The sequence below is a fragment of the Puntigrus tetrazona genome, chromosome 20, assembly GCF_018831695.1.
Source record: "Puntigrus tetrazona isolate hp1 chromosome 20, ASM1883169v1, whole genome shotgun sequence".
Classification (NCBI taxonomy): Eukaryota; Metazoa; Chordata; class Actinopteri; order Cypriniformes; family Cyprinidae; genus Puntigrus; species Puntigrus tetrazona.
The window spans coordinates 300,511-327,809 of record NC_056718.1 but is presented as its reverse complement, the minus strand read 5'-3'; the positions used below and the strand labels follow the sequence as shown (position 1 = coordinate 327,809).

The window sequence follows — 27,299 nt, the reverse complement described above, 5'->3', positions numbered from 1 at the left end:
ATATATATATATATATATATAAGTTAATGAAACTATGGTATTTAACTTTAAATTTAACCTAAAACTAAATCTAAAATGTTGTTGTCATATTTTTTACGGTTAAATTCCGGCAATCGCAGCTTTTTTTTTTTTTTACATTGCACATTTTTGCATGCTTCTTCATCATTCAATTTGAAATAAAAATCTTTTTGTAATTAAATCTTTTTTTAATGCCTCAATGCTCATAAGTATCCCCTCCCAAAAAAAAATAATACTGACCCTAACCTTTTGAGAATATTTTGTTGCGTAATCAGCATGCATTTAAATAACTTTTGATCGATTCAAATCCGCTCTTTATGTTTCTGGTCAACAAATTAAAGTAAAAAGAGTTTTTCTAAAGCCAACGAAGCCCTTGTTCGTTAGTCTGTTTTAATCACAGGCTGCATTCAGCACAATCAGCTGAATTGGACGTTAAAGCTCGCTTCTGTGCTTTGCTAATGAGCGATGAGGAGCGTAACCTCATCACTCGTCCCTCGGGCTACCTCACGCTCGTACTTCACCGCTCTGAGATGTAATACAGGCATGATCGGGGGAAATGTGATTTTCTAGCATTTCAGAAATCCATCACTTCAGATTTGTTGAGAGCGAGAGAAGTGTAGGTGGAGATAACAAAACATGCAGGGTTGAAAAAGAAAAAAGAAAAAGAAGAGGAAGATAAATCGACTTCAGTATTGCTTATTCACATAGAGAGGAATTAGGTGTTTTTTATTTATCTGTTTATTCACTCGCTTGCTTGGTTTTAAATTGTCTGATCCAGCCAGATTTCGGTATGCTGGTTCAAAAAGACGCAACACAAATCATTTTCATTAATTCAAATAATAATGAATCAAATTAAACTTAATGAAAAAAATGAATCGTACTAAAACATACAAAGTACAAAAAAGTCGAAGCACTTTAATGCTGTTTCTTCCCTTCTGCGGGACCGTCCTGTCCGAGTAAAAGACCAAAACTCTACAAATAAAACTTAAAAACAAAGAAATGACAGCTGATTTAATAGATTGATGAATAATATAACAGTATAAATAATCCACAACATAATTTGTCATTCGTGCGCCCTAGCTTCATTTTACATCTTCTTTTACCAAAATGATGAACACTACAATTGCTTTAAATTTTTATAAATGTGTTTCATTTGTCCGTGTCCTTCCCTGTATAGCGCTTTGGTGTTGAAAGCGCTCTATAAGTAGAGTTGAGGTGGTGTAAACGCGCGTGTTATAAGTCTCCTACTGTCAAGCGCATCGAGATGCTCGTTGTTTTTGTGCACACTTGTTTAGCAGGAGGCTAGCACTGCTTTCGAATGTTGAATCGCTTGCATCTCGACAAAGCACACAGATTCAGGGAAGGCAAAAATGGTGACGCTTTCACTCTCCCTCTGTGTTCGTAGCGCCTACCCTAGAGGAGTATGATGGGTCGGAGGCGTCCCTGAACGAGACGGCCACCACCATCACCGTCCTGCTGAAACCTGCCCAGGCTAAAGGAGCTCCTATCAGGTGTGTGTTTGTGCTCATATCCTCCAGACGTTATTAGACTGTAATGAGCTGCTGCCGGTGACATTACTGCTCCCGTACTCACTTCCTGTGTTTCTCGGCTCATAAACCCCCTCTCTCTATCTCTCCTTCCGTCTTTGTCTCTTTCAGCTGTTCGATATTCCTCTCAACACTTGCACAAAGATCCCTATTTGATCTGAGCGGTGCCTGACTCTTCCTCTTCCTCTTCCTCCTCCTCCTCCTCCTCCTCCTCCCGCTCCGTGTTTGACTGGTTCGAGGCTCTGTGTCACATCTGGGCTTGAAAACAGTCTTTCAGTAATTCAGCTGTCATTGTGACAGACTCATTCCCGCAGCCACACTCAGACGGAGGAGGAGAGACTTATTTACTTATTGTTTAAATTCAGTCAAGTAAGGAAAATGCTGAAAAAACAGCATCGAAAAAGTGAAGGGAAGCGGGGATGTGACGCTCACGAGCCCATTAGCGCACAGTCAGACTTTTCCCAGAGATCTAATTAGAACGATTCCTACAGTCTTTTCAAAATGATTTTATGTTTTTTAAAAAAGTAAACAAAAAATAGGGCTGTCAATTTATTACGCGTTAATTTGGTGTGATTAATTAAGGAAAAAATGATGTGTTCATATTATTAAGGCATTTAACATATCCGCCCCATCTTGAACAAAATCTCTCGAATCACGGTCAGAGTGCTGCTTTTCCAAAATATGTGCACAGTTGCAAATATACTGATTTATACAAATTCGATAAACATTAAGTTAATACTGTGTCAAATATTAGACACAATATTGAGTAGCTTGTCAGCTCTAGGAAAAAAATGGAAGATGACAGTTTTAGTGACCAGTGAGCACATACGTCGGAAGTGGAGACAAACATCCTGAAGTTGTATTATGGGTAATGAAAGGCTCGTATTTTGGTTTTGGGAGCCCAAAACGACTTGCATTCAAGGTATAAAAACACGTTAGTCTTATAACGTGCATGTATTTTTACCTTACTTTCTCAACGAGACCCGAACAATTTGCTCGATTCATTTTTATAAAGCTTTGTTGCTAAGGAAACCGCTCTAAAAGCTGCAGTTTCATTCAGACCAACAAGTGGGCGGCGATATGCTAATGTTTCATGTTCACGTCAACGTTTAAATGTGGGATTTGTTTAAAAAAACGACTCGTTTCAGTGATTCCCTGTCAGCTCTTTCTTTTAAGAGGCAATAACTTTATACACATTGCACTTTCAGATATCGTGATACACACTATTTTCAAAAATCCATAATAGGGGCAATTTAATGTCCGAATGTCAAGATCTTATCTTTATTATGCCTGTATAATAAATCGCAAAACATCATATAATGATGCCATTTCGATTTTCAGCGCCTGATTATGTTAGAGAGAGGTGAAAAGTGAGATGTGTTCTTCTGGGTTTTGATTGGCTGTCGTGTTGTGTCTGTCGTCAACAGCGCCTATCAGATCGTTGTGAGGGAGATAAACCCTCACCGCTCGCGGCGGGAGGCGGGCGGCGTGGATTGTTACCGTGAGCCGGTGTCCTATCAGAACGCCGCCAGCGCGGGGCTGCCGTATTACTTCGCAGCGGAGCTCCCGCCCAGGAATCTGCCGGAACCGTTGCCGTTTACCGTCGGGGACAACAAGACTTACCATGGCTACTGGAACGCCCCCCTCGCGCCCCGCAAAAACTACAACATCTACTTCCAGGCGGTCAGCAGCGTGGAGAAGGTCAGCAGAGGACAAATAAACACACACAATGACCGGGTTCTGTCTTGCTCCGGGGCCTTTATTGGTCCATTGTGCATTCTGTGTGACGGCACGACTGTTAAACAGATCTCAAGGTCAAATCACACCTGTGACAAATACTACAAAAAATATGGCCTTTTTTTAGCGTTTTGTTTCAAAATCACAACATGTATTACAAGCCGCCGTCATTCTGCTCGATATGTTGATGTGAGTTTGGAGAACTAACTTTGAGTTATTGTTTTTTTGTGTTTCAGGAAAGTAAAACGCAGTGTTTGAAACTGGCTTTTAAAGGTAAGCCCTTTAAATCGAGAGCATGCGTCTACCAATCATTCCTCCAGTCGGCCTCCTTCTAATCTCTCTGTCTCTGATGTTATGATGTAAGAGCAGGTTAAAATCTGTCAGCTAAAGTCTGGCAGTGATTGGTGCTGTGTGCTCTGAATTAAAGAAAAGTGATTTTAGTGCGTGTCGATACAGACCAAGCTTCTGTTCGGTTACTGTACGTATGCATCCTATTTATACACGTCTCCGTATAGTTGCACTAGTCCTGTCAAATGATTAAATGCATCCAAAATAAAAGTTTTTTATGTGTTCTGTGTATATTTGTTATGCATATACAAATACACACACATGCAGCTTATATTTTCTAAATATTTACTTGCATATATTTAAAGAATTTGGAAATTATATATTTAATATATAAACATAAAATATTTTTTTTATGTGTGTATTTATTTATACGTAATAAATATGCAGAGCACACACACATTTAACGTTTATTTTTATTTACAGTACTGATATACACTAATACTGTACTGCTAGGTGCATGATATTTAATGTGCAGTACATGCAAGCTTTTGCCTTAGTGCAAGTGGAAATGGATTGCACGTATTTGTGCATATTAAATTGTCGGATTCATGTGTGCATCGTTTTGAAATTGAATAGGCGACACTGCATCCCACAAGAACACTTTTTATTGTCGTTTCAGCCACATTTAACTACACTATCACTCCACTGTCAAGAATAAACACTACAGAAGAACACACATAAAGAACAAGGCCCGTGTTCAGCGCCGATCAGTGTACCGCAAAAATGAAAGTTCTACACATATCTGTTCGTGGCAATGCGCTCATACAGAAGGGGAGAAATTCGGATCATTTAAACTGATGGGAGAGAGCTGGCGCTAGTGCTTCTCAGGCCTGCTACAAACAATGCGATAACTTTGAAGACGAAGCATTTCACTGCCATTCATAACGCAGCTAATAAAATAAAGAATGAAAAATCCATAGCCACAGTAACCGGAGCCTGAAAGTGCTTGACATTAATCAGGCCGTGCGGCGTGATGCGCTCTGTAACCGCTTCAAGCTGGAGAAGACCACAGTGTAACGCAATGCTGAGAGACACCATCTCACCGCTATTTCTTAGTAGTATATTTCTGCTTTTCTGCGATGTTTTCTTAAACAATCCTAACAGTCCTCCCACGAGTTTTGAGTGTGTCTGCTTCAGGATCTTGACTGTGTTAACGGGTCAAGCTTTGCATTTCTTATTTCCTTAAAATCACAGCCCAGAATTTGGCATTTCTTATGAATATAATTGTGATTTGCTTCATGCTACTTGTGTCACAGCCTGGTGACTGAAGCTTAACCAACCCATATTATTGAATTTATAGGTGTGATTTATAGTGTATATATAATATAGCCATAAATTCTGACATATAGTTTTTGTACATTTAGTGTTTTTCGGCGTGGAGTGATGCACATGTGTATCGTCAGTGTGCTGTTGGGGAAATGACAGTACCTTCGGTCGTGTCTCGTCTGAGTTATTGCACATTATTTCCTCCTCTGGCTCTTCATTAATTGTTTTTCAGCAGGAAATCGAATGATAAAAGTCTGCCTGCGGCTCAGAGCACTCCCAGAACAGATTAGATATAGCCCACGTCATGTGTTGTTTAGCAACAAAAATACATTTTTGTTTTTAAGCATGGAATTTTATCTCCAAAATGGACGTAATCCAATTTCCATTGAATCGCTCCTAGTGGTTTTTTCCCTCAGATCAGACTCATAAGAGCTGACAGAAACAGGAGCGTTCTGGAGGGGGGCGAAATTCGGTGTCTGAACCAATACAGACCTGCATCTAAAACCTCACCGCGCCGCGATTAATCACCTTTTAACCCAAGTGTCAGAAGTGATTGCCAGGAAGGTCACAGGACGGTGTTCTAATAAACAGATTTATATTAACAAAACGAATTTTTACCGATCACGTATATGCAAGGAATAACTGACGAAGGGCCTTTGAATTATTCGAAAAATCTCGAAGATTCACATCTCAAGACATCCATCGGATGATATATTTCAAGGGATTTGTCTGCTTTTTGTACTTGAACGCTATTGTGAGAAGGACGGCTTCTTCCGCATCTCATCCAAGCTGTTTGAAAGTCGCCGTTAATAGCATTAGCGAGTATGTTAATGTGCGTTCGTCTCTGCCGTTCAGGATTAAAACATCATTTTGTGGCAAAGGATGGAAATGAGCTGTCGTTTTTATCATATTGATTATTATATTTAGTTGTTTGGATAGAAATCGTTTGGAGAACGTTCGTCGGCCAATCAAGCATTCAATACATTCATATTAATGAACTGCATGCCCTCACTATATGGTTAGAGTTAGGATTAGACTTTGTCTCAGGGCATGTAGTTATGCATAATTGAGTGTTATGGTAAGTGCATGTAACTTGTTTCATAAAAACAAAAAAAAACTAACTAGTTTTTTACCCGACTCTTATAAAGCTATGCTGTCGAAAAAACTAAAATAAGCACTTCTTTGTGTTGGAAATGTTGGCAGGACGAATAAAAACCTGTTTATTTCCCAGCGCCGTAGTGTTTAGCATCTGTCCTGCAGATCCTGCCCGAGTCATTTGTGTTTTTGACATTCATTGGTATTTGTGTCATGAGGACAGGTCGTCTGAAGCTAACTCAGCACTCGCCTGATCAGTGCTTAAAGCGAAGGAAGAGGAAGAGAGTGCTTTGGTGATGAAGGGCCGGTGCATTAGGGCAGCAGTGATCTGCTTCTTGGTCATTTCACCCCGGGCTGCTCGCTCGCCCAAATGCGCTGTAAAGAACAGAGAGGCTGTGTGATGGGGGCTCGGCTTTTGTTCAAGTGTTATTGTTGGCTGGAAATAAGCTGCCCCACAGATCCAGAGGCAGGAGAGTACAGCTGATGGCTTCATTTAAGAGGCCCGTGTCAGCGGGTCATTGCCTTATCACTCTTAAAAGCTTATAGTAGAGCTTCAGGACATAGCGGAGATCCATTTACTTCTGCTGCCCAGACAGATCGCACAATGCGGCATTTACAGGCAAAGCCGCGAGTGGAGTCAGCATCCAGACCGCCATAAATGTCATACGCGCCGAGTTCAGCAGCGCTGCGGATCAATACCTCTAGATGCCGTAATGATAGTTTTGCTGTTAGAACGGTGTGTGAGAAGTATTTCAGTCGGCAGTGATGTATTTCTGACAGGGTTACAGACCCGAAGCACCACTGCGGTACACTTACACTTCACTGATGTTATTATATTATATAAAGCCAATTAACGTCATTAACTCTTTCATTCTTGTCACTTGTCATGCAGACTATATATATATATATATATACCAATTATTATGTGTAGAAATAAACACACATACAGTATATTATTTAGAAATTATAATATATCTTTATTTTTATTCATATAATTTATATTGTAAATAAATATATTAATATATAATCATCAAATCTTTTTCTGACATGTATACATGCATGGGTGTTTTGAATATTCAGAAAATTTTTTATTTATTTATTTTTTGGATTCGATTAATCATTTGCCAGCACTAATAAAAATATTTCTACAACTTCTACTGAAACTTCCACCATGTATTTTTTTCTTTTAGGTAATTACACATTAAATTGGCATTATTAAATAAAGCGCTACAGTTAAGAATGCTAATATTCGTGCTATATCGTGTTAGTCAACACATCAAAGTAAGTGCATGCGGAAATATTAAAACGTAATAAAGTTATATGAAGTAAACCATACCAATTTAACATTATTCTAATGAACGTGTCTCTCTTTAGGTGCACTTCATGCCATAATTTGTCCAACACCACCGTTTTTAAAATGGACTTGGAAACCATTTACAATTGAACACACTCCTGTTTTGCTCAGTTTGTGTTTTGAGGTCAGCTGCAGTGTGAGCTCGTCCAGAGCTTTTACATTGTGTTTAACTCTACATGGTATCCGTCACACTCTGAGGCTGCGTCTTCTCTTCAACTTTTATTTTTAGAGCAGACTCATTTTTGCGTCGCGTGTAATGTATTCGTGCCAGGTAATAATATTAGCGTTCAACAATGGAATGATACTGTGGTTGTCTGCCAATGTTTGGAGAAACAGATCCGACAGTCATTTTCAACCCATTCTGTTGTGCTTTGGCAGCGAGAGAAAGACATCACGCAGCAGACTGATGGCAGTTTGTGAAACGTCCAGGCATTTTAACCACTCGGGAGGAACAAATAAAGCTCGCGTTGTGGTCTGGAGACTTTCATGCTATTTGGGTTTAGAGGTAGGAGCTCGTAGGATCAGTCATAACAGGTGCTTCAGTAAAAAAAAAAATATATATATATATATTGTTGGGTTCTAATTTGGCTCCTTGGTGGAAAAAACTAAATCATTTGTGAGCGGTGCTGGCAAAATGAGACAGATTAAGACAGTAGCATACTGCACGCATGGATCTAATAGGATGTTATTCACTTATGATATGGCTGATCATGTTGGCGTGAATACTTACGTGCCATAATTGTGTATATTATACTGTGTGCACTTTAGATAAAAGTCAGTGTGAAAAACAAACGGTACTCACCAGATTTTTACTATTTGGAGAGTTAGGATCACTATTATGGAAGGTTGATATTTTGGTTTCGGGACTCCTCAACAACGGGCTGACATGCATGCACAGTCAAAAAACACTTTCATTTGTCTTTTAATAGGCATTTATTTTGACCTTGCTTGCTTAACGACTCCCGAACGATTCAGTGATACATTTTTCCAAACCACTCCTTTGCGCGACACTAATCTTTGGTGATTGGTGGATTGGTGTCATATTCATCTCATCATAAAGCAGTGTTTGTGAGCGCATTTGTGTACAGAGTTACTAAAGAAGAAGACATTTCACCGCTACAAAAGAGTCACCTAGTGGTGAAAAATTAATCTGCATTTTCATTCAGACCAACCTGAAAAGACCAAAACGTGGACGGGCAATATATGTGCTAATGTTCATGGTTAGATGAACAGCTTGGGATTTGTTTTAAAAACAACTTGTTTCAATGATTCAGAGTCGACTCTTTATAGCTTTATACAAGGTGCTCCTTTAGATTCAAAACTTTGCAGGGTGTTTTCGTTCACTTAGAGCTGTGTTACACACTGAACGAAAGCTCATTTTACGTAATAGGGGTACTTTAATGATCACATTTTTGTAAAAACCTCAAATTTGACCAAAATCATGTGTTTGAGCTTGCATCTCACTTTGCTGCATCGGAGCATGCACTTTTACTGCTAAGCCATAGCTCCAACTTAAAAAGATTTGCTTTTTTTGTCTTCAGGGGCCACAGAGGAGCCGGAAGTGATTCCGGACCCGGCCAAACAGACCGATCAAGTGGTGAAAATCGCCGGGATCAGCGCTGCCGTGCTGGTCTTCATTCTCCTGGTGCTCGTGGCCATCCTGCTGGTGAAGAAAAGGTAGGATAGAGACATTTGGCTCTCGATATGCCCACGAGCACACCAACATCCTCCTTCCACTGCCATCTCATCACATCATCAGCACCCAGGGAGCAGCCGCAGGGCCCCATCACCACCGCTGTCAGGGGCCGCTCGCTCCCCAGCCTAACAGGGCCAAATCTCAATTAAAGCCATTAGGAGAGACTCGCTTACAGTACGAGAAATCTGCCGTCGTTATGCAGCCCGCTTACGAAACCGTATCAAAAGCACAAACACGTTCAAACGCACGCAACCAATCAAAAGTTTGAAAGGCTTTTGAATGTTTTTAAAAGAAGTTCATTGGATAAAAAATACAGTAAAACACACAGTGAAGTATTATTGTAATATAAAACAGCTGTTCTCTATGTGCATATCTGTTAAAATGTCATTTATTTCTGTGATGCGCAGCTGAATTTTCTTCAGTGTCACAGGATCCTTCAGGAATCATTCTAATATGCTGATTATTATCAGCGTCGTGCTGCACCACGGACAACGGAAGCAATCAAAAGCAACAAAAGAGCAATGATATGCTTATGAAGTGCTAGAACGGGTCTCAGTTAGCTTGACGCAGTACATAGCAAGGTTTTTTTTATTATGTAATAAATAAAAAGAATAGAAAAAGGTTAAAAAAGCTAGTGACAGAGGCCTTTTTCATTTTTGTTAATTGTATAATAAATAAATATAAAACAAATAGATATAATGCAAAATGATTATAAAAGCTAGTAGTTGTGCCACAGTTGGGATAAGTTATATTTTAGTCATTTTTTTATTATTAATATTTAAAAAAACAACAGCATTTATTTGAAATTGAATTTATTAAACATTATTAATATCCTTGCTGCCGCTTTTAATCAATGTTGTGCATCCTTGCTGAATAACTTTATTCACTGTTTTTTTCTGACCCCAAACTTTAGATTTTCCCGAGAATTTACTTTAGTCATACTTTGAAAAGTCTGAATGCACTGCATTTGGAGAACAATGTTAAATCTGTAAACGTCACGTTGCACAGCATATCCATTTATTTTCCACGTCTATCAGAAAATGGTATTAACAAATACCACGCGTACATTTTGTAATTATGTATTTAAATAACAGCTGAGCATTGCATGACATATGATGGTCTAAACACTCAGTTCCTCCTCAAAACACTGGTGAAAAAGCCTGAGATATGGCACATGTATTTGTGGGTAGGTTAATATCGTCAGTCAGTTGTAGTTTGATTGTGAAACGTCTCGTTTAGGTCATGAATCAGCAAAAGAGTTGCATGCGTGTGTTTCAGCGTGGCGCTGTAGAGGAAGCTGATGTGTGTGTCTGAGGTGAGATGAAGGTGTCTCCATGACTCCATGTCTAAAGCCAGTGTGTTTTTTTTCTCAGATAAGCTTTTGTAAATGAGTTACAGAGCCTGTTCCCTGCTCCTCTCTGCTCATTGTTTTGAAGAGATCCTCTGGCAAACTCCACTCCACTCTTTCACTTTTACTCTCTGCTTCTGTCTAATGGCTCCATCGTGTGGCATTTTCTTGAACAGCGGGCTTTTTAAAGCCCAGACCAGACTGGAAACGCTCGCTGGCATCGTTTGCAAGAGCTCTTTCGTGTAATGTAATGAGGCCTACGGACGGTGGACTTAGCACACTGTAAGAATAGTGAGGTTCTGCAGGAAAGCTCTTTGTGCTCCTTTACAAAGAGTGCAGAAATGTTTATGTAAGAGAGAAAAGTATGTCTGAGAGCGTTCTAATCGTTCGGCCGAGTACCATGTGACCATGGAGCACAAAACCAATCAGAAGTGGATTTATGCTATCTTTCTATTGATGTATGGTTTGTTAGGATTGGACAATATTTAGATGAGATGCAACTATTTGAAAATATTGAGAAAATTTCTTAGCAATGCATATTACTAATCAAAATTACATTTTAATATATTTACGGTAAGAAATGTACAAAATATCTTCACGGAACATGATCTTTAATTATGTTACTAATGATTTTTGGCATAAATGAACAATGTATCATTTAAATCCATATAGTGTATTGTTGGTAACAACGTCTTTGGGTTTGTTAAATGTACAGTTAAATACCGTAATTTCATTAACTGATATAATGTTAATATACCAACCTATTGAAGTACTAAAATCTGTTTTGCGTTTAACTACCACGTGATGAACCAAAGCCCGTCACAAGCAGCTTTTAAATATAGAATAAATATAGAAGGTGCTCAGAGTCATTCACATTTAACAACATTACATGTAATATACAACCCTAATAAACATAACTGATAAGAAACACTAAGAAGAACCAGTGACTTTAAAGAAGAAACATCAAATTCAAACTAAATTTTAAATGCAATGCAGAGAATTCTGGGAAAGTTCATTTACAGTTTTTCCCTGTAAATTTGACAGGAATTTACCGTTTAACAGATTTTTACTGTAGCATTTTGAGTTTTTTGTAAAAATCCCAGTCATTCTCTGCTGATGACTGTGTCTGTGTCTCCAGACTCAGATGTGGCCGGTGGGATTGAGATCGGTCGAGGGGGAAAGCTTCATGAATTCGTAGTTTGAGACTTGTAGTCCGTTAAAACGAGCATGTTTCTGCGCTCTGAATTCCAGCGGTATTTTGTTCCCCTGAAGATCCTGCCCTCTCCGGGGTGTTGTTTCTCTCCTCTCTCATCCTTCCCTCTTGACCTCAGATAACTCTGCTGTTTTGAGCTCTGGTGAGAAAGCCGAATGCCGTGGAGTTTTGAAGGTCTCAAACACACACAGTTCTTACGGTACATTCATTGTTGCACTGGCAGCCTAGAGCAATCTTCAGTAACTAAAAACTCCTTTGAGCATCTTAGAATAGCCGGGTTCAAGAAAGGAAATGTTTCATGCCGCGCATATATAACGTCCGCAGTCTCTGCTTCACACACTGCAGGACTCAAGCATGATGATGATTAAACAAAGGCCACTTTTAATGAGTATTATTTCTCCAGTGTTAAGTTCTCTAAAGAAAATGCATTATTCAACAATCTGTCTTACGTGCGTTCAATTTGAATCTTCTGTGTTTTTTGCGGTGATGCTGTGGCTGCTGTCTGGGGGTAAAAGTGCACAACAAACATGAAGCGTTAAAGAGTGGGCTTTTGATGGTTTTATTTTGTGTTACGGGGGATTTCCTTTTCTTCGCAATTTCTCTCGAGTGGGATTCGGATCCCGCTAAAGCACGCCGACCTATCGGCACTAGCACTGATTCTTCATCCTCCTCCATTCCTCATTCATTCTGTGCAGTAGTACTGAGAAGATGCGTTCATTCGTTTTCTTAAATAAGAGATAGAGCGCGTTAAGCCGTGGATGAAGCGTCACGCGCAGGCAAAAGCTTCTGGTTGGTGCTGCTGTTGTAGAAAAGCCGTATTCGGAGCAAGCGAGCAGTAGTCTTCGTCTCACGTGAACGCTACTCTGCTTTTGTTTTACTAACCACGCTTTATTTAGGTGGAGCGTAGTGCACCGTTCAACACATTTGACCGAAGCGGGACTTTTTAGTTCGAGGCGTCTTCATTCGTGTGTGTCACCACCCCGTTAGAATGAACTAACATGTGCATATGCCGAACCTCGGCACGCAGCGATAAATACAAATGGCTCATTTCCAACCGAGAAATGGATAATCGATGTTTTCCGGTCAAACTGAAGATACTGCATCTTTAAAACAGTGGTCATTGACGCTGCTTATTTTGCAGGAAGTCAGCAGCTTGCAGTTGTTGTTTTTTTGTGCCTTTTTGGTTGTTCTCAACATATGTGATTTATTTTTATTTTTTTTACTTTTAAGAATTGCTTTTTTATCATTTGAAATCATCTGTGCTTCAAGGTTTATTGCAGGGATTTATCAAGTCAGAGCGCCTGAGATGCATGATGAAACCAGATTTTGCATGCTCTGATTGCGTTTTAGTTTCTTTTCTTTCCTTTTGACCGACGACTGTCAAGCAAATAGGCTTTCAGATTGCACGCAAATGTACAAGACATGCATGTTTGAATCGACGCCGAGATCAGGCCAAAAGCTTCCATCAGAACTGCTCTTGACTAGGTATCTGTTGCTTATGTTGGTACGGATGATTCCCACATTGCTCTCACCAATATCTCTTCATCTGTTTGTGCTGTTTCTCATTCGCTCGCCAGGAGGAGCTACTATTCGTACTCATATTACCTGTAAGTAACAGAGACGCTCAGACCAAAGCAAAAGCAAAACGGTGACTAAACATGCAGGGCTCTCTGCTCTCTGTCTATGGTTAGCCCTGTTAGTCTTTTAAAGATGCAGTATCCTTTTTTCAAGCGAAAACACAAATCGCTTTGACCAATCACGTTCCTTTGCATTGTAGTAGCTCTTGGACATGCTCGGCGACGGTCGCATCCAAGCGGTGTTATTTGAAAAAAGAATGCTGCACTTGTGTCTGTTATCCGTCTGTTTTTTTTGTTGGGGGGTTGGTTTTGGTTTGGTTTTGGGTGTGTGCATGTGTGTGTGTGTGTGTGTGTGTGTGTGTGTGTGGAATAGTTACTCACCGTGTCTCCATCCACCTTGCATCCTCACACACTCATCCGTTCGTTCATTCGGTGAAGAGGGTGTTTTTCATGTGTCCCCGGTCGACTTTTAGTCTGCAGCTCAATCAGTGCTAGCTTTCTAAGAGTTCCTGTGACATCTTTACAAAACCTCTGTCAAATATCAAGAGATTGCTGCTTTTTTCTATTCTTGTCAAAAAGAGCAACATAGACATTGCATAAATCCTTTGCATTACAACTCATCTTTCACAGCTCCACATTACATTTCATCACACGACATGTCGCTTTTAAAAAAAAAAAAAAGTAAAACCATGATAAGTGAACATTTTGGATTTCTTAAATCAGTATTTAGTCTCGTTTTAGAAAGGTCTAATCATCCGTAAAACAAGACCGTTTCATTTTAAGCAAGAAGCAAAAGTGCTTGAGACTCATTCAGAGCTGGTCGTCTTGATGTTCTTGATGTCATTTTGCACACATACATTTTTTAGATTTCCATGACCTTAATGTTTGAGTGCACATTTGGCAAAATAAGTCAAAAATAACAGACAGCTTGGATCTAGATCAAAAGCATTTAAAAAGATGTGACATTTTCATCTTGGGTTAACTGCACTGTAACGATTTAGTCGTGCAGCTCTTTGTTAATGCTCATATTTTTTTTGCTGTTTTATTGTTATGTTAGTCCTGAAAGAAAAAGCAAATCCTATCTGGCCAAATTTTGAATGACAATTTCAAGCATTTCAAGCCTGCTCTGACACAAAAAAACGGTAATTTAGTAACGGTAACTTTTTTTGGTAGTGAAACATGTTCGAGTAGAAAAAGCGAGCAGTTGGAACAGGCATGGTTTTATTTCTCTGATTCACATCCACTAATTTGCAAGCATTTCCTAAAAGTTTCCTCCGAGTTGTCCTTTACCGTGGAACTAAAGCTTTCCTATCGGATCATCCCTTCTTCTCTCTCCTGTCTGTTGTTTATCGCTACATGTGGGTGCTTTGGGGTGATGTGAAGGGTGCACTGAAGCTGTTTTGAGGAGAAGCAGATCTTTAACGGTTCTCTCTTTAATTGGCTCATCAGGAAGCTCGCCAAGAAGCGCAAGGACGCCATCGGAAACACCCGTCAGGAGATGACGCACATGGTCAACTCCATGGATCGCAGTTATGCGGACCAGAGCACTCTGCACGCCGAGGAGCCCGTGTCCGTCACCTTCATGGACTCGCACAACTTCAGCAACCGCTGTGAGTACTCGAACCCAGCAGAATCACATCGAGCTTAAGAACTTCCTTTCCATGTACGTAGGAAAGCGTGACGCGGCCCGTGTGAATCAAAGCGCGTTTGTAATCGTTTTATTGTCGCTCCGGTGGCGTAGATTAGTGTAGAGCGTTCAGTGCGCCTCTGCAACTCACAAGTTATAAGAAATGACCTGATATCGTGCAAGACGCACCCACGTTCTGTAGAATCGTGAGTAAAATCTGGAGAGCGCTCGGTTTCTGAACATCCCCAGCTCTTGATTTGTGTTTGTTTATGATAACTCTGCATGTTTCTCTGCAGTGCCTAATGACCCTCTCGTGCCGACAGCAGTATTAGGTGAGGACTGGGTGTACGCTGCGTCCCGTGTCTGTGATCACTGGAGTCTCTTCAGAGCAATTCAGTTCAGTCTGTGGCCCAAAGACAGCATGAAACGCGCTTTCAATCAGTGAACGATTTTGTAATATTTGACCTCTCGTGCTGGAGAAGAAACGATAAACAATATAGGACCAATCATAATGATCTAAATAAAGCCCTTCCCTGCATAATTAGCAAGTCTTGCTATAGTGAAGCACGATTTCATGCCGTCTTTAATTTCTCTATATTTCCAGTCAAACACTTCTCCCCAATTAGTTCAATAATGTTAAGTCACGAGATGATGTTTCAATTCCGGTTGAAGAACTGAACTGAGCTGAGCGCTCCTGCTGCACATAAAGACCTCCATTACCCAGCATGCATCACTCATGTAGCCCCCACCCCACCATGTTCCTGTTGTGTTACATAGAACAGGGTTTCTTGATCATTTCCACGGCTCCTCCTGTATAGCACAGTAAAGTCTGAAAGGACAGGGAGCCTGTAGGAATGGATGGAGAACTGTCGTGCTTGAAGACTCAAAAAAAAATCAATCAAAGATTTAACATGGAATTAAGTATCTATATACAGTATATCAAACTATTTTTTGCTTAAGTATGCTTAAGTATATTTCTTTACATAAGGGATAATAAAAATGTATCATTAATAGATTCGCATTACTTAAAAATGTTACGAATTGCAAGATGTACAAATCTAGAAGCAGAATCAACTGGAAAGCCCTGCTCTGTATGTTTTAGCAAAGCCTCATCACACACACACACACACACACACACACACACACACACACACACACACACACACATGACATTATGAGTGTTCCCGGAGCTCGTGGGATGATGCCGAAACTGAACTGACAGCTTACTCGTAAACCTAATATAACTCCAGTCATCTGGGTTAACAGTGTCAGATGCTAACATAGAGCTAACATGACAGAACTAGCAAGAAAGAAGACGTTTTGTGCAGCGGTGTGATGACGGCGGGGTATTAAAGCGTCCCCTTAGGCCACGGCTCTGGCAGAGACGGCGCTGAAGTGTAGAGGACAACACTTCATCCAGACAGCTGCGTCTTTCTGACATCTGCGATGAAGAGAACTTCTAGTCCCCTATAAGTTGTGACCGAAACGAAGTCTGTTTATCAGATCGGCAGAAACCGTAACAAGTGGCTCTGTCAGGTGCTGTGTAGAAGCAACGTCTTTGTTCTGGAGAATCGATGGGGGTTGCTGGTAGATCATTTCCTGTGGTTGTGATTCTTGTGCATTTGATAGTTGAATATTCAGAGGTGTCTTTTATTAATATTAGTGCTGTCAAATGATTCATTACATCCAAAAGAAACACATTTTTGTGAACATGACATATGTGTGAGTGTGTGTATTCTGTGTGTTTATATATATATAATAGTATATTAGTATATATATAGTATATTTAATACATAAACATAAAATCTGTTTCTTAAATGTATAAATGCATGTGTGTTTATTTATATAGACACAATAAATATGCACATCTCACGTCAGACCCTGGAACACAAAATCAGTCATAAGAGTCAGTTTTTTTTATTTTTATTGAGATTTATTCATCAGATGAATAAATAATTTTTACTTTGATGTATGGCTGAGATACAACTACTTGAAAATCTGGAATCTGAGGATGCAAAAAAATCACTAAACATTGTCCAAATGAAGTTCTTAGGAATGCATATTACTAATCAAAAATAAGTTTTGGTGTATCTATATGTTCATGGAACATATTTTTGGCAGCATTTTGGGGTATTGCTATAAATATACCTGTGCTACTTATGACTGCTTTTGCACCCCAGGGTCACATATTATGTAAAGAATAGATTTTATTTTGATGAATCGTTTGACAGCACTAAAATACATGTGGGTATGTGGCTCCTGGAATTTGAAGTGCCTTCAAAAATGTAAAAGTGCAGCGGCCTGGATGTGATGTAGAGAGTGGCATTGTGTGTCTCCCCCCGTCTTAGTGTCCTGTAGCTGTGATCTGTATATGTTTAGTTCATATCACCCCATCAGCTGTACTACAGAGCCCGTGTGTTTGAGCTGACGCTGAACTAAACACCTCTTTTCTCTCCCGCTGCCCCATAAGTGCCTATCACTGGTAAGTGTGTGTGAAGAAACGCCTCTGTCCTGTTCAGAGTGCACAACTCTGGGATTGTATATGCATTTGTGAGGTTTTGCGTGTGCGTGTGTGTGTGTGTGTGAGTCCTCTGAGCTTAGCATGTACAAAGGTTTGACCGAAGCCCTCAGTGTGCGTCCCAATGAATCTTTCCCGACCTCTTTGTCAGACGAGAACCACACAGCAGCGGCCGAGAACAGCAGACTGCTGGACATCCCGCGCTACCACTGCGAGGGCACCGAGTCGCCCTATCAGACCGGACAGCTCCATCCCGCCATACGGGTGGCCGACCTGCTGCAGCACATCAATCTGATGAAGACCTCCGACAGCTACGGCTTCAAAGAGGAGTATGAGGTTAGACCCTGACAACAGTCAGAGCCGTCAGGATGGCACACGCACACTCAGACTGATGACTGTGAGAACGTGGACGAAATCTTAACGCTGAAGCGTGTCGTTTCTCAATCACCAGCTGGAAACAATAAATATTGCTTTCAAACCAGGGAGCTATTTTAAAGCAATGGTTTAGCAAATAAATGCTCATTTGCTTCACACGTGCTCACTCGGAGGCCGTCTGAGATGAGTTTGTTCCTGCATCAGTTTTGTAGAAATGTGTATCTTAATCAGTGGCCCAGGAACGGATGCTCTATAGTGAATGGGTGCCGTCAGAAGGAGAGTCCAAACAGCTGATAAAAACATCACGACAAACCACATCACTCCAGTCTGTCAGTTAACATCTGGAGAACTTTCAACTTCAAACTGTTGCTTCAATATGAGCTTATAATCCTTAAGAACTGGATTGGTGTGGATTGTGGCACCCATTCACTGCAGCGCATCCATTGCTGAGCCAAGTGATGTTACCACAAAGAAACAAACTCCTCCACATCTGGGTGAACGCAAATGTAAATTTTTGGGTGAACTATGTTTTTAACATCCAAATAATGTCACACTTCTCCAAGAAGTCGTTGAACCTCACCACACGTTTTGCACTAATGAGTTTGCTGGTTGCAGGCAAAGAGTGTTGGCGGTTTATTTCACGAAACCACAGTCTGATCAGTGGAGTTTGCGCGCCAGATGCAGAACAATTTGTTTTGTTTCAGCTGCTAAGAGCGCTTGGTTCTTCTTTAACTCTTCATGTGTTTCCATGCACACAGGGCAAGTTCAAACTGCTGCGTGGTGCTGATGTTGTCAGATATGATGAAAATAGGAATAAATTAGGATATTGATTCATTTAAGACCCTGTTGGCTGCTGTAATTCATTCTGTGTTTCTCTCCAGAGCTTCTTTGAGGGTCAGTCTGCTTCCTGGGATGCAGCAAAGAAAGAGCAAAATCGAACGAAGAATCGATACGGGAACATCATTGCATGTAAGAGTGTAGGATATTCTCTAGGACACTTAATATCTGGCTCCAAACGCTCTACTTTAGATGATTTTGTAGTCATTTAAGAACCTTTTGGAAAGCATCTGTTGCTCTTTAGAAAACCAACACGTGCCGGTGCTTTAAAATGAACGTCAAGAACGAGTCATATTTCACCTCAAAATCTTAATATACCATAAAGCCTGTTTTGGAAGGTTTTAAAAGTTCATTTTTAATTGAACACATTTCCCCCCAAATGCTCAGTATTTTGAGTTCGTTTACATTCACTAGGTACTTTACCAAGTGCTTTACATGGCCATGAAGGTATTCATCAGTCCATGCAATCAAACCTATGACCCTGGTGTTGTTAGTTAGCATCAACTTCATGCTTTTAAAATGCTTATTTTATAAAAATTGGTCATTGTGTCTGTATGACATGATATTCAGTTGTGTATTTTATTTCTGTACAGTTAAGGATAAACTCAGTAGTTAAACGTCTAGATGCATTGCGGTAATTTCCAAAATAAATATATTTTTTTAATAAAGCCATCATTGCAAAGCAGCTTTACAGAAAATATTAAGTTTCTCCTTTACATTTAGGAGTAGGTTATTAGTGATGACTATGGCAGAAATGTACAGCAATTCATGCAATTAGTTAATTTTACACATTTTACACATTTTACAACTTAACGATTGCAATTAAACATTTGGTAGTTTTCATCTGAGGTCTTCATCTGAGGTCATCATCTCTTTTCTCAGGTGTTCGAAAATGTGCTCAACAGCACTCTGCAAATAATCTTTAATAAACGATCGATCTTTATTTTTTTTCTAAATGATTTTGAGGAGAAATACGACCAGGACATGTTCCCATGCACCGTAAGAGCCGTTTAGTCAGCAGCATGCCCAGAAAAGGCTGTTTTTGTCCTGAATCTGCTCTGTTTGCCGTGTGTCGCGCTGTAGACGATCATTCTCGAGTGATCCTGCAGCCAATGGAAGACGACCCGTCCTCCGACTACATAAATGCCAACTACATTGATGTAAGTGGCGATGCCGCCTCCTCCTCCATTGGCGAACGTGTGAGAAACGTCTCTCCCTCCCTCGTATGTGAGGTCTTTTATGCATGCCTTTGTCTCAACTATACACAATTTACAGCTTTCTTTTCTTCCTTGTTGGAGGTGCTTGCTGACTCACTGACATTGTTGTGCTCTCTCTCACTCTTATGCGGTTGATTTTGGGGCGGTAGATTTGGCTGTACAGGGATGTAAGTATCACTGTAGGCACATTCGAACACACTTCCCCTCTCTGTCCCACCCTTCATTTGCATGGAGCCGCTTGCGCCGGCAAACACACACACCTCCTGCTCCTCCTCGTGCCGCGACTCATCTGCTTTGCCTGTGGGCGTCATGCATGTTAACATCCCTGGCCTGTGTTTCAGTTAACGCTCATGATTTTGGTGTCGTGCGTTTTAGTTTTCGCGGGAGGGGGGATTGATGTCGGGTCTCCCTGCATTGTGTGTTTGATCCGTAAAAAACGTGGTGTGTGTGTGTGTGTGTGTGTCGAGATTAGAAGTCTCAAGACCAGCACCGTTTTGCATAGCCCTCTGTGAAATAAATTACTCTCTCATAAGAAAGTTCTTGGTTTGGTTTCTCTTGCAGGGATACCAGAGGCCCAGCCATTACATCGCAACTCAAGGTAAACAAGAAAGGCTGAATGAATCCTCTTTTATTGGTTGCCAAAAAACTATCTGACGTTTAAAGTGCCCCTACTATGGGTAATTAAATTTTTTTGAGTCCCCAGCAACAGCTTGACATGCATGCAAGGTCAAAAAAACTATTTTATTGTCTTGTAATATTGTAATCATTTTTGGCTTACTTGTTAAACGACTCCCAAATGATTCACTCAACAATTCATTTATTAAAAAAAAAACTGCTTTGTGTACAGCGTTGCTGAAGAACAAGATATTTCACCGCTACAAAAGCGACACCTAGTGGTGAAGAATGAATCTGCATTTTCATTCAGACCAACCTGAAAAGACCAAGAGCCGAATTGAAGCTCATTTTCAAAAATCTGTAATAGAGGCACTTTAGATATATTTAAGGAACTAAATATAGTGCACTATAACAATAATAAGTAAGTGGGTTGTCGTGTGTAAACTGCATTTTTTTGATTTGATAAACATTTTAAGTATACATATGCATCTATCGAATGATGGCAATTTTTGTTTCTCCCAAATGAAATGAAACATCTGACAGACAGATTTTGGCTTTCCCACAGGCCCTGTCCACGAGACGGTGTACGACTTCTGGAGGATGATCTGGCAGGAGCAGTCGGCTTGTATCGTGATGGTAACCAACCTAGTGGAGGTGGGCCGGGTATGTCGCTATACTGCCTGCTGAGGGGCCGTTGTCTGTTTTCGTGCTTTGTGGTGTGACCTGTGAAGGCCCCAGCCTGCGAAAACCTTTTGAAGAGTGAGCGAGGACTAGTTATTCATCTACTCCAAACCACAAAACTCCGAATCTCACAAAGCCTGTCAGAAACGGGTTATATTTCACCCCAAAATCAAAAGAAAGGAAATTCTACACTTTTTTTTGACACTTCTCAAAGGGTTGAAGCATGTCTGTGTATGTATATTGTACATTTGTGCACGTCGTGTTTAATTATACCATTATGCACAAGCGAGTGCATTTGAATTGATTTCGCAGCAGTCTTTATATCATAATGAGAGGCGAACGCTCATATCTTAAAGCATTTAAGCAAGATTTCGGCTTTAAGAGTTAAGCATGAATTAAACCGGACTGCGGTGAATCAAGATGCACCTGTGTGTTACTGTACTTACCGCATTCAAGAGAGTTCTTAAAAAGTGCATGCGATTTGCTCTGTGTTTCACGTTCGCTGGGTCTCATCCTCCTGCAGGTGAAATGCTATAAGTACTGGCCAGACGATGCTGAAGTTTACGGAGATTTCAAAGTGACGTTTGTGGAGGTCGAACCGCTCGCGGAGTACGTCGTCAGGACTTTCACGCTGGAGAGGGTGAGATTCGTTGATTAAACTCTGAGGCTAATATTCAGCCATTAGTTGAAGTTGAGTTGGGGACACAACGACGTTCTCATTTTACGTTACTTCTCCAGTTTGATACTGCTTTGGCACGACCTCTAATCTATGAATTAGCTCATCGGTTGAACTTCCTGAGGTGCTCATGTTTGTTCTTGTTGTCACAGAGGGGTTTTAATGAGGTGCGAGAGGTAAAGCAGTTCCACTTCACCGGCTGGCCCGATCACGGAGTCCCGTATCACGCTACAGGGCTGCTGTCATTCATCCGACGGGTCAAGATGTCGAACCCTCCCACCGCCGGGCCTATCGTCGTCCACTGCAGGTACTGCGGCGCTCTACACATGCAGGGGTCACGTGAGCATGTATCTGCAGACTGGTTCTCGCGTTGTAGAGGAGAATGCAGTGTCATTGGTTCATGACATCATTTCCTGTTGCAGATGGTCTTGTGGTGGGTTCTGTTATTTTGTCGTGCTCACACTTCAGTGTCCCGGCGTCCACATCTGACGCTGTTGGCCAGTCACGGCAGCTCTCATGACTCTTTGTACTCTTGGTTCTCGGCTCATCTGGCAGAAACAATTGTACCCTTAAACATTACCACGTTGCCTGCCCCAGGAACAGGATGTGGTCTCGTCTGCATCGCTGCATGCAAAAAAAGAGAAAACAATCCCATGATGCAGCTTTCTTTTCCTTTCAACTGCTTGACAGTCTTTAAATGCTACTCTCTTTGTTCTCATCGCATTATTTTCCGCCGTTCGGAAAAAGGTTTGGAACGCGATGATTGACAGCGATAACCATGGCAACAAAAAAATATAAACATGCCAAAATGTGCAGTTTGTAAGTAAGTCTTACAGTGTGAATGCAAACTATTATATCTGCTACAGTAATATTAATAAAAAGAAAAGAAATCATCAAAATAACAGACTTAACAGTTAAGCTCTTTTGCATTGTTTATTAATATTTTAATGTTTTACTTAATGATTTAAAAGCAATGTGCGCTTATTCTGAAGATAGTGCTTGCTGTAGGATTATTTGCTAATTATTATCTTAGATTATTTGCTTTTAAACAGTTTAATGAAATTAGATTTGTGAAATTTTCGTGGAATTGCTAGAAATAGCACTAGTAGAAACTAACTAACCAAATAAACTAAATAATTAGTGCTTTCAAACCATTAATTAGGTTTTTGTTTACAATATATATGTGTGTGTTTGTGTGTGTAAATATTATGTGTATATTATGTTTCTATAAATACACACACATGCATGTATATGTTCATGAGAACTTTTAAATGAATACATGAACTATGATATAAATTACACAAATATGAAGGTATACATACATAAAATGTATGCTGTGTGTGTGTAATTATATATGGGTCAAAGACTAATAATAAGTGTAATAATGACTTAAATCGTTTTTGTTTTTACCAAAAAGTCTTAACAAGTTTTCTGTTTAAATTCTGTATTTTGTATTTGTTTTTCTAAACCAAAAATAAATATCACCAAAATAATAATTTGACACACTTTAGAAGACAAATTACTTTCATTTCAAATACTCATTTATTTTTACTAAGTTTTACATTTTGGCCTTTTTTTAATATTTTGCCACTATCCCAGGTTTTGCCAATTTATCAGATTTTTTTCATTAATTTAAAACAGAATAAAATGTTATGTTTCCTCATTCTTTATATATTTTCTATAATGTTTAAGAATAAGCATGTTGTTTGAGTTTTTACACTGAATGACAATGTCACATTATTCCAGCTAAAATGTGAGATTATATTAAAACCTTTCAAAACCATTTAAATAGAGACTTCACTTGCATCTGATGTGCTTTCTATGAACATAATAGGACTTTTGTGAATTTCTTTAGATGGAGACATCTTGATTTCTTTGACCCATATGCCTAATAAATATACACAATACACACACATAGATTATATAAACTAAAATATTCATATTGGATGTTTTTCCACAAAATATGTTGTACAAATGTTTCATAATTTAGCCAATTTTAGCAAAGACATTAGGCAAAGAAACCTAATTGAATTATGCAGATTTCACATATATATGGATGTACGCATTACTGAATTCATCTTTAACTTCATTTTCTTCACAGCAGTTTTTGGAGTGCTTTTTGTTTTCAGACCCTTTATGAAACCCAGCACTGCTCTCGTGATTTTCCACTGAACTGATCTGCTCTGTCTGTTTCAGCGCGGGAGCCGGCCGGACAGGATGTTACATCGTGATCGACATCATGCTGGACATGGCCGAGAGAGAAGGGGTGGTGGACATCTACAACTGCGTCAAAGCTCTGCGCTCCAGAAGAATCAACATGGTCCAGACTGAGGTGTGCTTGCATGCTGCCATCATAATTTTCCCCGCACTAAACATATATTTTTGAGAAGCCGCTGGTCACCAAATTCATAACGGAAGTTCTTATTTTGCTTTAGCTTTCGATTTCATTTAAATGAGCGTACCAAAGCATGCTTTTGCCATCGCTACCACGAAATGAAAAGTATGTGTTCAGACACCTGCGTGCGGGAGAAAACATCTAATTTAAGATGAGAAACCTCAAGAATGTTGAGTCTTCCGCACTATTTACAATCATAAGAAAGACGTCAGGCACGCAGAGGTGTTTGATGCAAGCGTCGCTGATAGAGTTGTCAGAAATGAAAGCGCGTGCACTGATGACACAACCCCTGGTTTTCCTGTGGCTCTCAGGAGCAGTACATTTTCATCCACGACGCCATCCTGGAGGCTTGTTTGTGTGGCGAGACTGCGATCCCCGTGTGCGAGTTCAAAGCGGCGTACTACGACATGATCCGCATCGACTCTCAGAGCAATTCCTCTCACCTCAAAGACGAGTTCCAGGTACCTGACAGATGCTGCCGCTTTTTTTTCTCAGGACCCAGACTTCACTTGGAGACCCGACAGAAAAACCCAAACGAAACAAATCCTTACAATCACCACTGTTTTATTCGTTTTAAACGAAGTGTTTGCTTTCAGCACCTCTTGGTGGTTTTGATGGTTCTGTGTTTTTGGTGAGTAATAACTCATAGCACAGAACACTGTAAGTAGTAATCATAAATAATAGCATCCAAAATAAATATTTATGTTTATGTATGTGTACCTTTTATATCTATTATGTATAAATACACACACATGCACTATATATTTTGAAAATATTTCCATGTGTATATCAGTGCTGTCAAATGATTAATCATGATTAATCACATCAAAATGTGTGTATATACACATATATATATATATATATATACATACACATAATTAATTATATATATATATATATATATATATATATATATATATATATATATATATATATATAATTAATAAATATTTATATCTATATATATATATATATATATATATATATATATATATATATATATATATATATATAAATGTACATGCATATCCAAAATGTATACTGTATGTGTGTGTTAATTCATTAATTATAATTAATCACGATTAATTTCTTTTATATATTGTTATATATTTCTTTTATACGCAGTATAAACGCACAGAATTAATCATTTGATCGATCGATGCAGAGTTGATACTGATGCAGAGTTTTATTCATGGTTGCTGAAGAAGGGAACATGTAACGTAACCATCTTGTTCATTTGGCATACGATCTTTGACCTTGAATCCTCTGTACAGACGCTGAACTCAGTGACCCCTCAGCCTCAGCCCGAAGACTGCAGCATCGCACTGCTCCCTCGAAATCACGACAAGAACCGCTTCATGGACAACCTCCCGCCCGACCGCTGCCTGCCCTTCCTCATCACCATCGACGGAGAGAGCAGCAACTACATCAACGCGGCGCTCATGGATGTAAGTATGGCTTCCTCGCCCTCTCTTTTCCTCGTCTCCTTTATGTCCGACACATGCTCTGTTCCAAAACCTACTGAGCTGCCAACAGAGGTCAGATTTGAGGGCAGCCGAAATGCACACAGCTTGAGATGACTCGCATCAGTCGGCGTGCACCGGATCAGTCAGTCCCAGAAAAACACACACACACACACGTTTCTTTTAACGTCACCAATGCTAACAGTGAACATATCGATAACAGCTTAGCATAATAAAAAGTACTTTACATGCTAACATCAAACTCTACTGAGTCAGTCCCTCACTTGTGTGTAGTGTAGAGAGTAGACAGCGAGATCTCTCATTGGATTTTGGAACGGAGCTACAGAAAGCTAGAGACAAATCCAGGTGCCAAGTCCTTCAAGCGGGACAGATGTTAGCGTGAGCCACTTTCAAACCTGCAACATGGTGATGGTTTCATGTAGATCAGCGAAACGATTATTTGCCTTGAATTAATAAAGCCTACAATTAGCAGAGTAATCTATGAATTCTTCTCGATGGCTGTATGTGGTCCTAAATTGAACTTTCTTTTATTTGGGTTGTAACAATAAAGTCCAAATAATTTTAGTACCGTTGTGGGAAAGGGCGAGGTAAGTGTGAGTGTGAGTCTCTTGCTTTAAAGTGTATTTATTCTTATAAATCCTGAACTCTGCTCCATCATTCCTCACCCTCGGAGTCGTTCGGGAATCCTTCTTTCTGTGGTAAACAACTGGAGATTTGAACAAACTGTTTATTTCCATACAACAAAAGTGAGTGGCGACCAGTTACTATCGAGCTACAAAAAAGGCGGCAATACGCTAATGTTTCATGGGATTCGTTTTAAATCGACTCGTTTCAATGATTCAGAGTTGAAAATAACTTCATACACGCTGCACTTTCAGATGTCTTTCACTTCGAAAATCCGTAATTGTTGCACTCTACCTAAACAGAAGCAGAAATTGCTACCGTATCATCTTGAGCCGTATGAACTGAGCATCACCGCTCTTGGTCACTGCGTGATCACATGACACGGACAGCGGCCTCCTAAAGCGTCCTCCAGAACTCTCTTTTTGTCTTCCACAGAAGAAAGAAAGCCGAATGGGTGTGAAATGACGTGTGGGCGAGTCAATATTCGGTTTCAAATTTGAGAATGCATTTGTTTTCGTATCTAGACTGATCTGTGAGTGACAGTGGCGCCCATCTCCTAGCGCTTCATGTGTCATGGCTGTCTGTGTATGTACTGTATTAGCCATCTAGCGTAGAGCACTGTTTTCCAGTGTGCACATGCATCGTCTGTATATCTGAGAGCGATCTCACAGCCGATGACCTCTGACCCTGGGAGATGGCGATCACACGGCCACAATCGGCTCTTTTGACAGCCGAGCTCAAAAAGTTGTGATTTTAAGAGGGTCATTTTAAACCGCTTCCTCGTACGCTTCACAAACTCTTGGACTTTTTTTAACCAAGCCGTCAGAAGAATACCAGGTAATTACTGATTCAGTTCTGCCTCTGTTAGACTGGATTTGTTTCGTGGCTTTAGTGGTATGTCAGCACTTTCCATTCAACCTCTCTATACTGGGTTTGCTACAGCATGCAGAGAAAAACAATGCATTTATTCACGTACAGAGATGTGCAAATATCCCACTGACGCATTCACAAAGACGCAGGGATCGAGGCGCGTTTACATCACTCTCTCATG

At 40.1% G+C, this 27,299-nt stretch overlaps 1 protein-coding gene across 20 annotated transcripts in view; it reads left to right on the top strand.

The window, feature by feature from the left end:
* Positions 1–27,299, top strand: part of ptprk (protein tyrosine phosphatase receptor type K) — a 132,960-nt gene that overhangs the window by 101,088 nt on the left and 4,573 nt on the right. For 2 of the 20 annotated variants that reach the window (XM_043218935.1, XM_043218930.1), the window contains 20 exons: positions 1,424–1,529; positions 2,993–3,266; positions 3,539–3,575; positions 8,907–9,042; positions 13,200–13,229; positions 14,649–14,809; positions 15,123–15,158; positions 17,297–17,308; positions 17,496–17,680; positions 18,601–18,688; positions 19,640–19,779; positions 19,923–19,940; positions 20,335–20,371; positions 20,954–21,051; positions 21,593–21,709; positions 21,898–22,052; positions 23,942–24,077; positions 24,452–24,601; positions 25,415–25,588; positions 27,068–27,085. In XM_043218935.1, coding sequence (XP_043074870.1) covers positions 1,424–1,529; positions 2,993–3,266; positions 3,539–3,575; positions 8,907–9,042; positions 13,200–13,229; positions 14,649–14,809; positions 15,123–15,158; positions 17,297–17,308; positions 17,496–17,680; positions 18,601–18,688; positions 19,640–19,779; positions 19,923–19,940; positions 20,335–20,371; positions 20,954–21,051; positions 21,593–21,709; positions 21,898–22,052; positions 23,942–24,077; positions 24,452–24,601; positions 25,415–25,588; positions 27,068–27,085 — 2,108 coding nt within the window. The remainder of the gene's footprint in view (positions 1–1,423; positions 1,530–2,992; positions 3,267–3,538; positions 3,576–8,906; positions 9,043–13,199; positions 13,230–14,648; positions 14,810–15,122; positions 15,159–17,296; positions 17,309–17,495; positions 17,681–18,600; positions 18,689–19,639; positions 19,780–19,922; positions 19,941–20,334; positions 20,372–20,953; positions 21,052–21,592; positions 21,710–21,897; positions 22,053–23,941; positions 24,078–24,451; positions 24,602–25,414; positions 25,589–27,067; positions 27,086–27,299) is intronic. The other 18 variants (XM_043218931.1, XM_043218938.1, XM_043218949.1 and 15 more) reach the window with 18 other exon arrangements.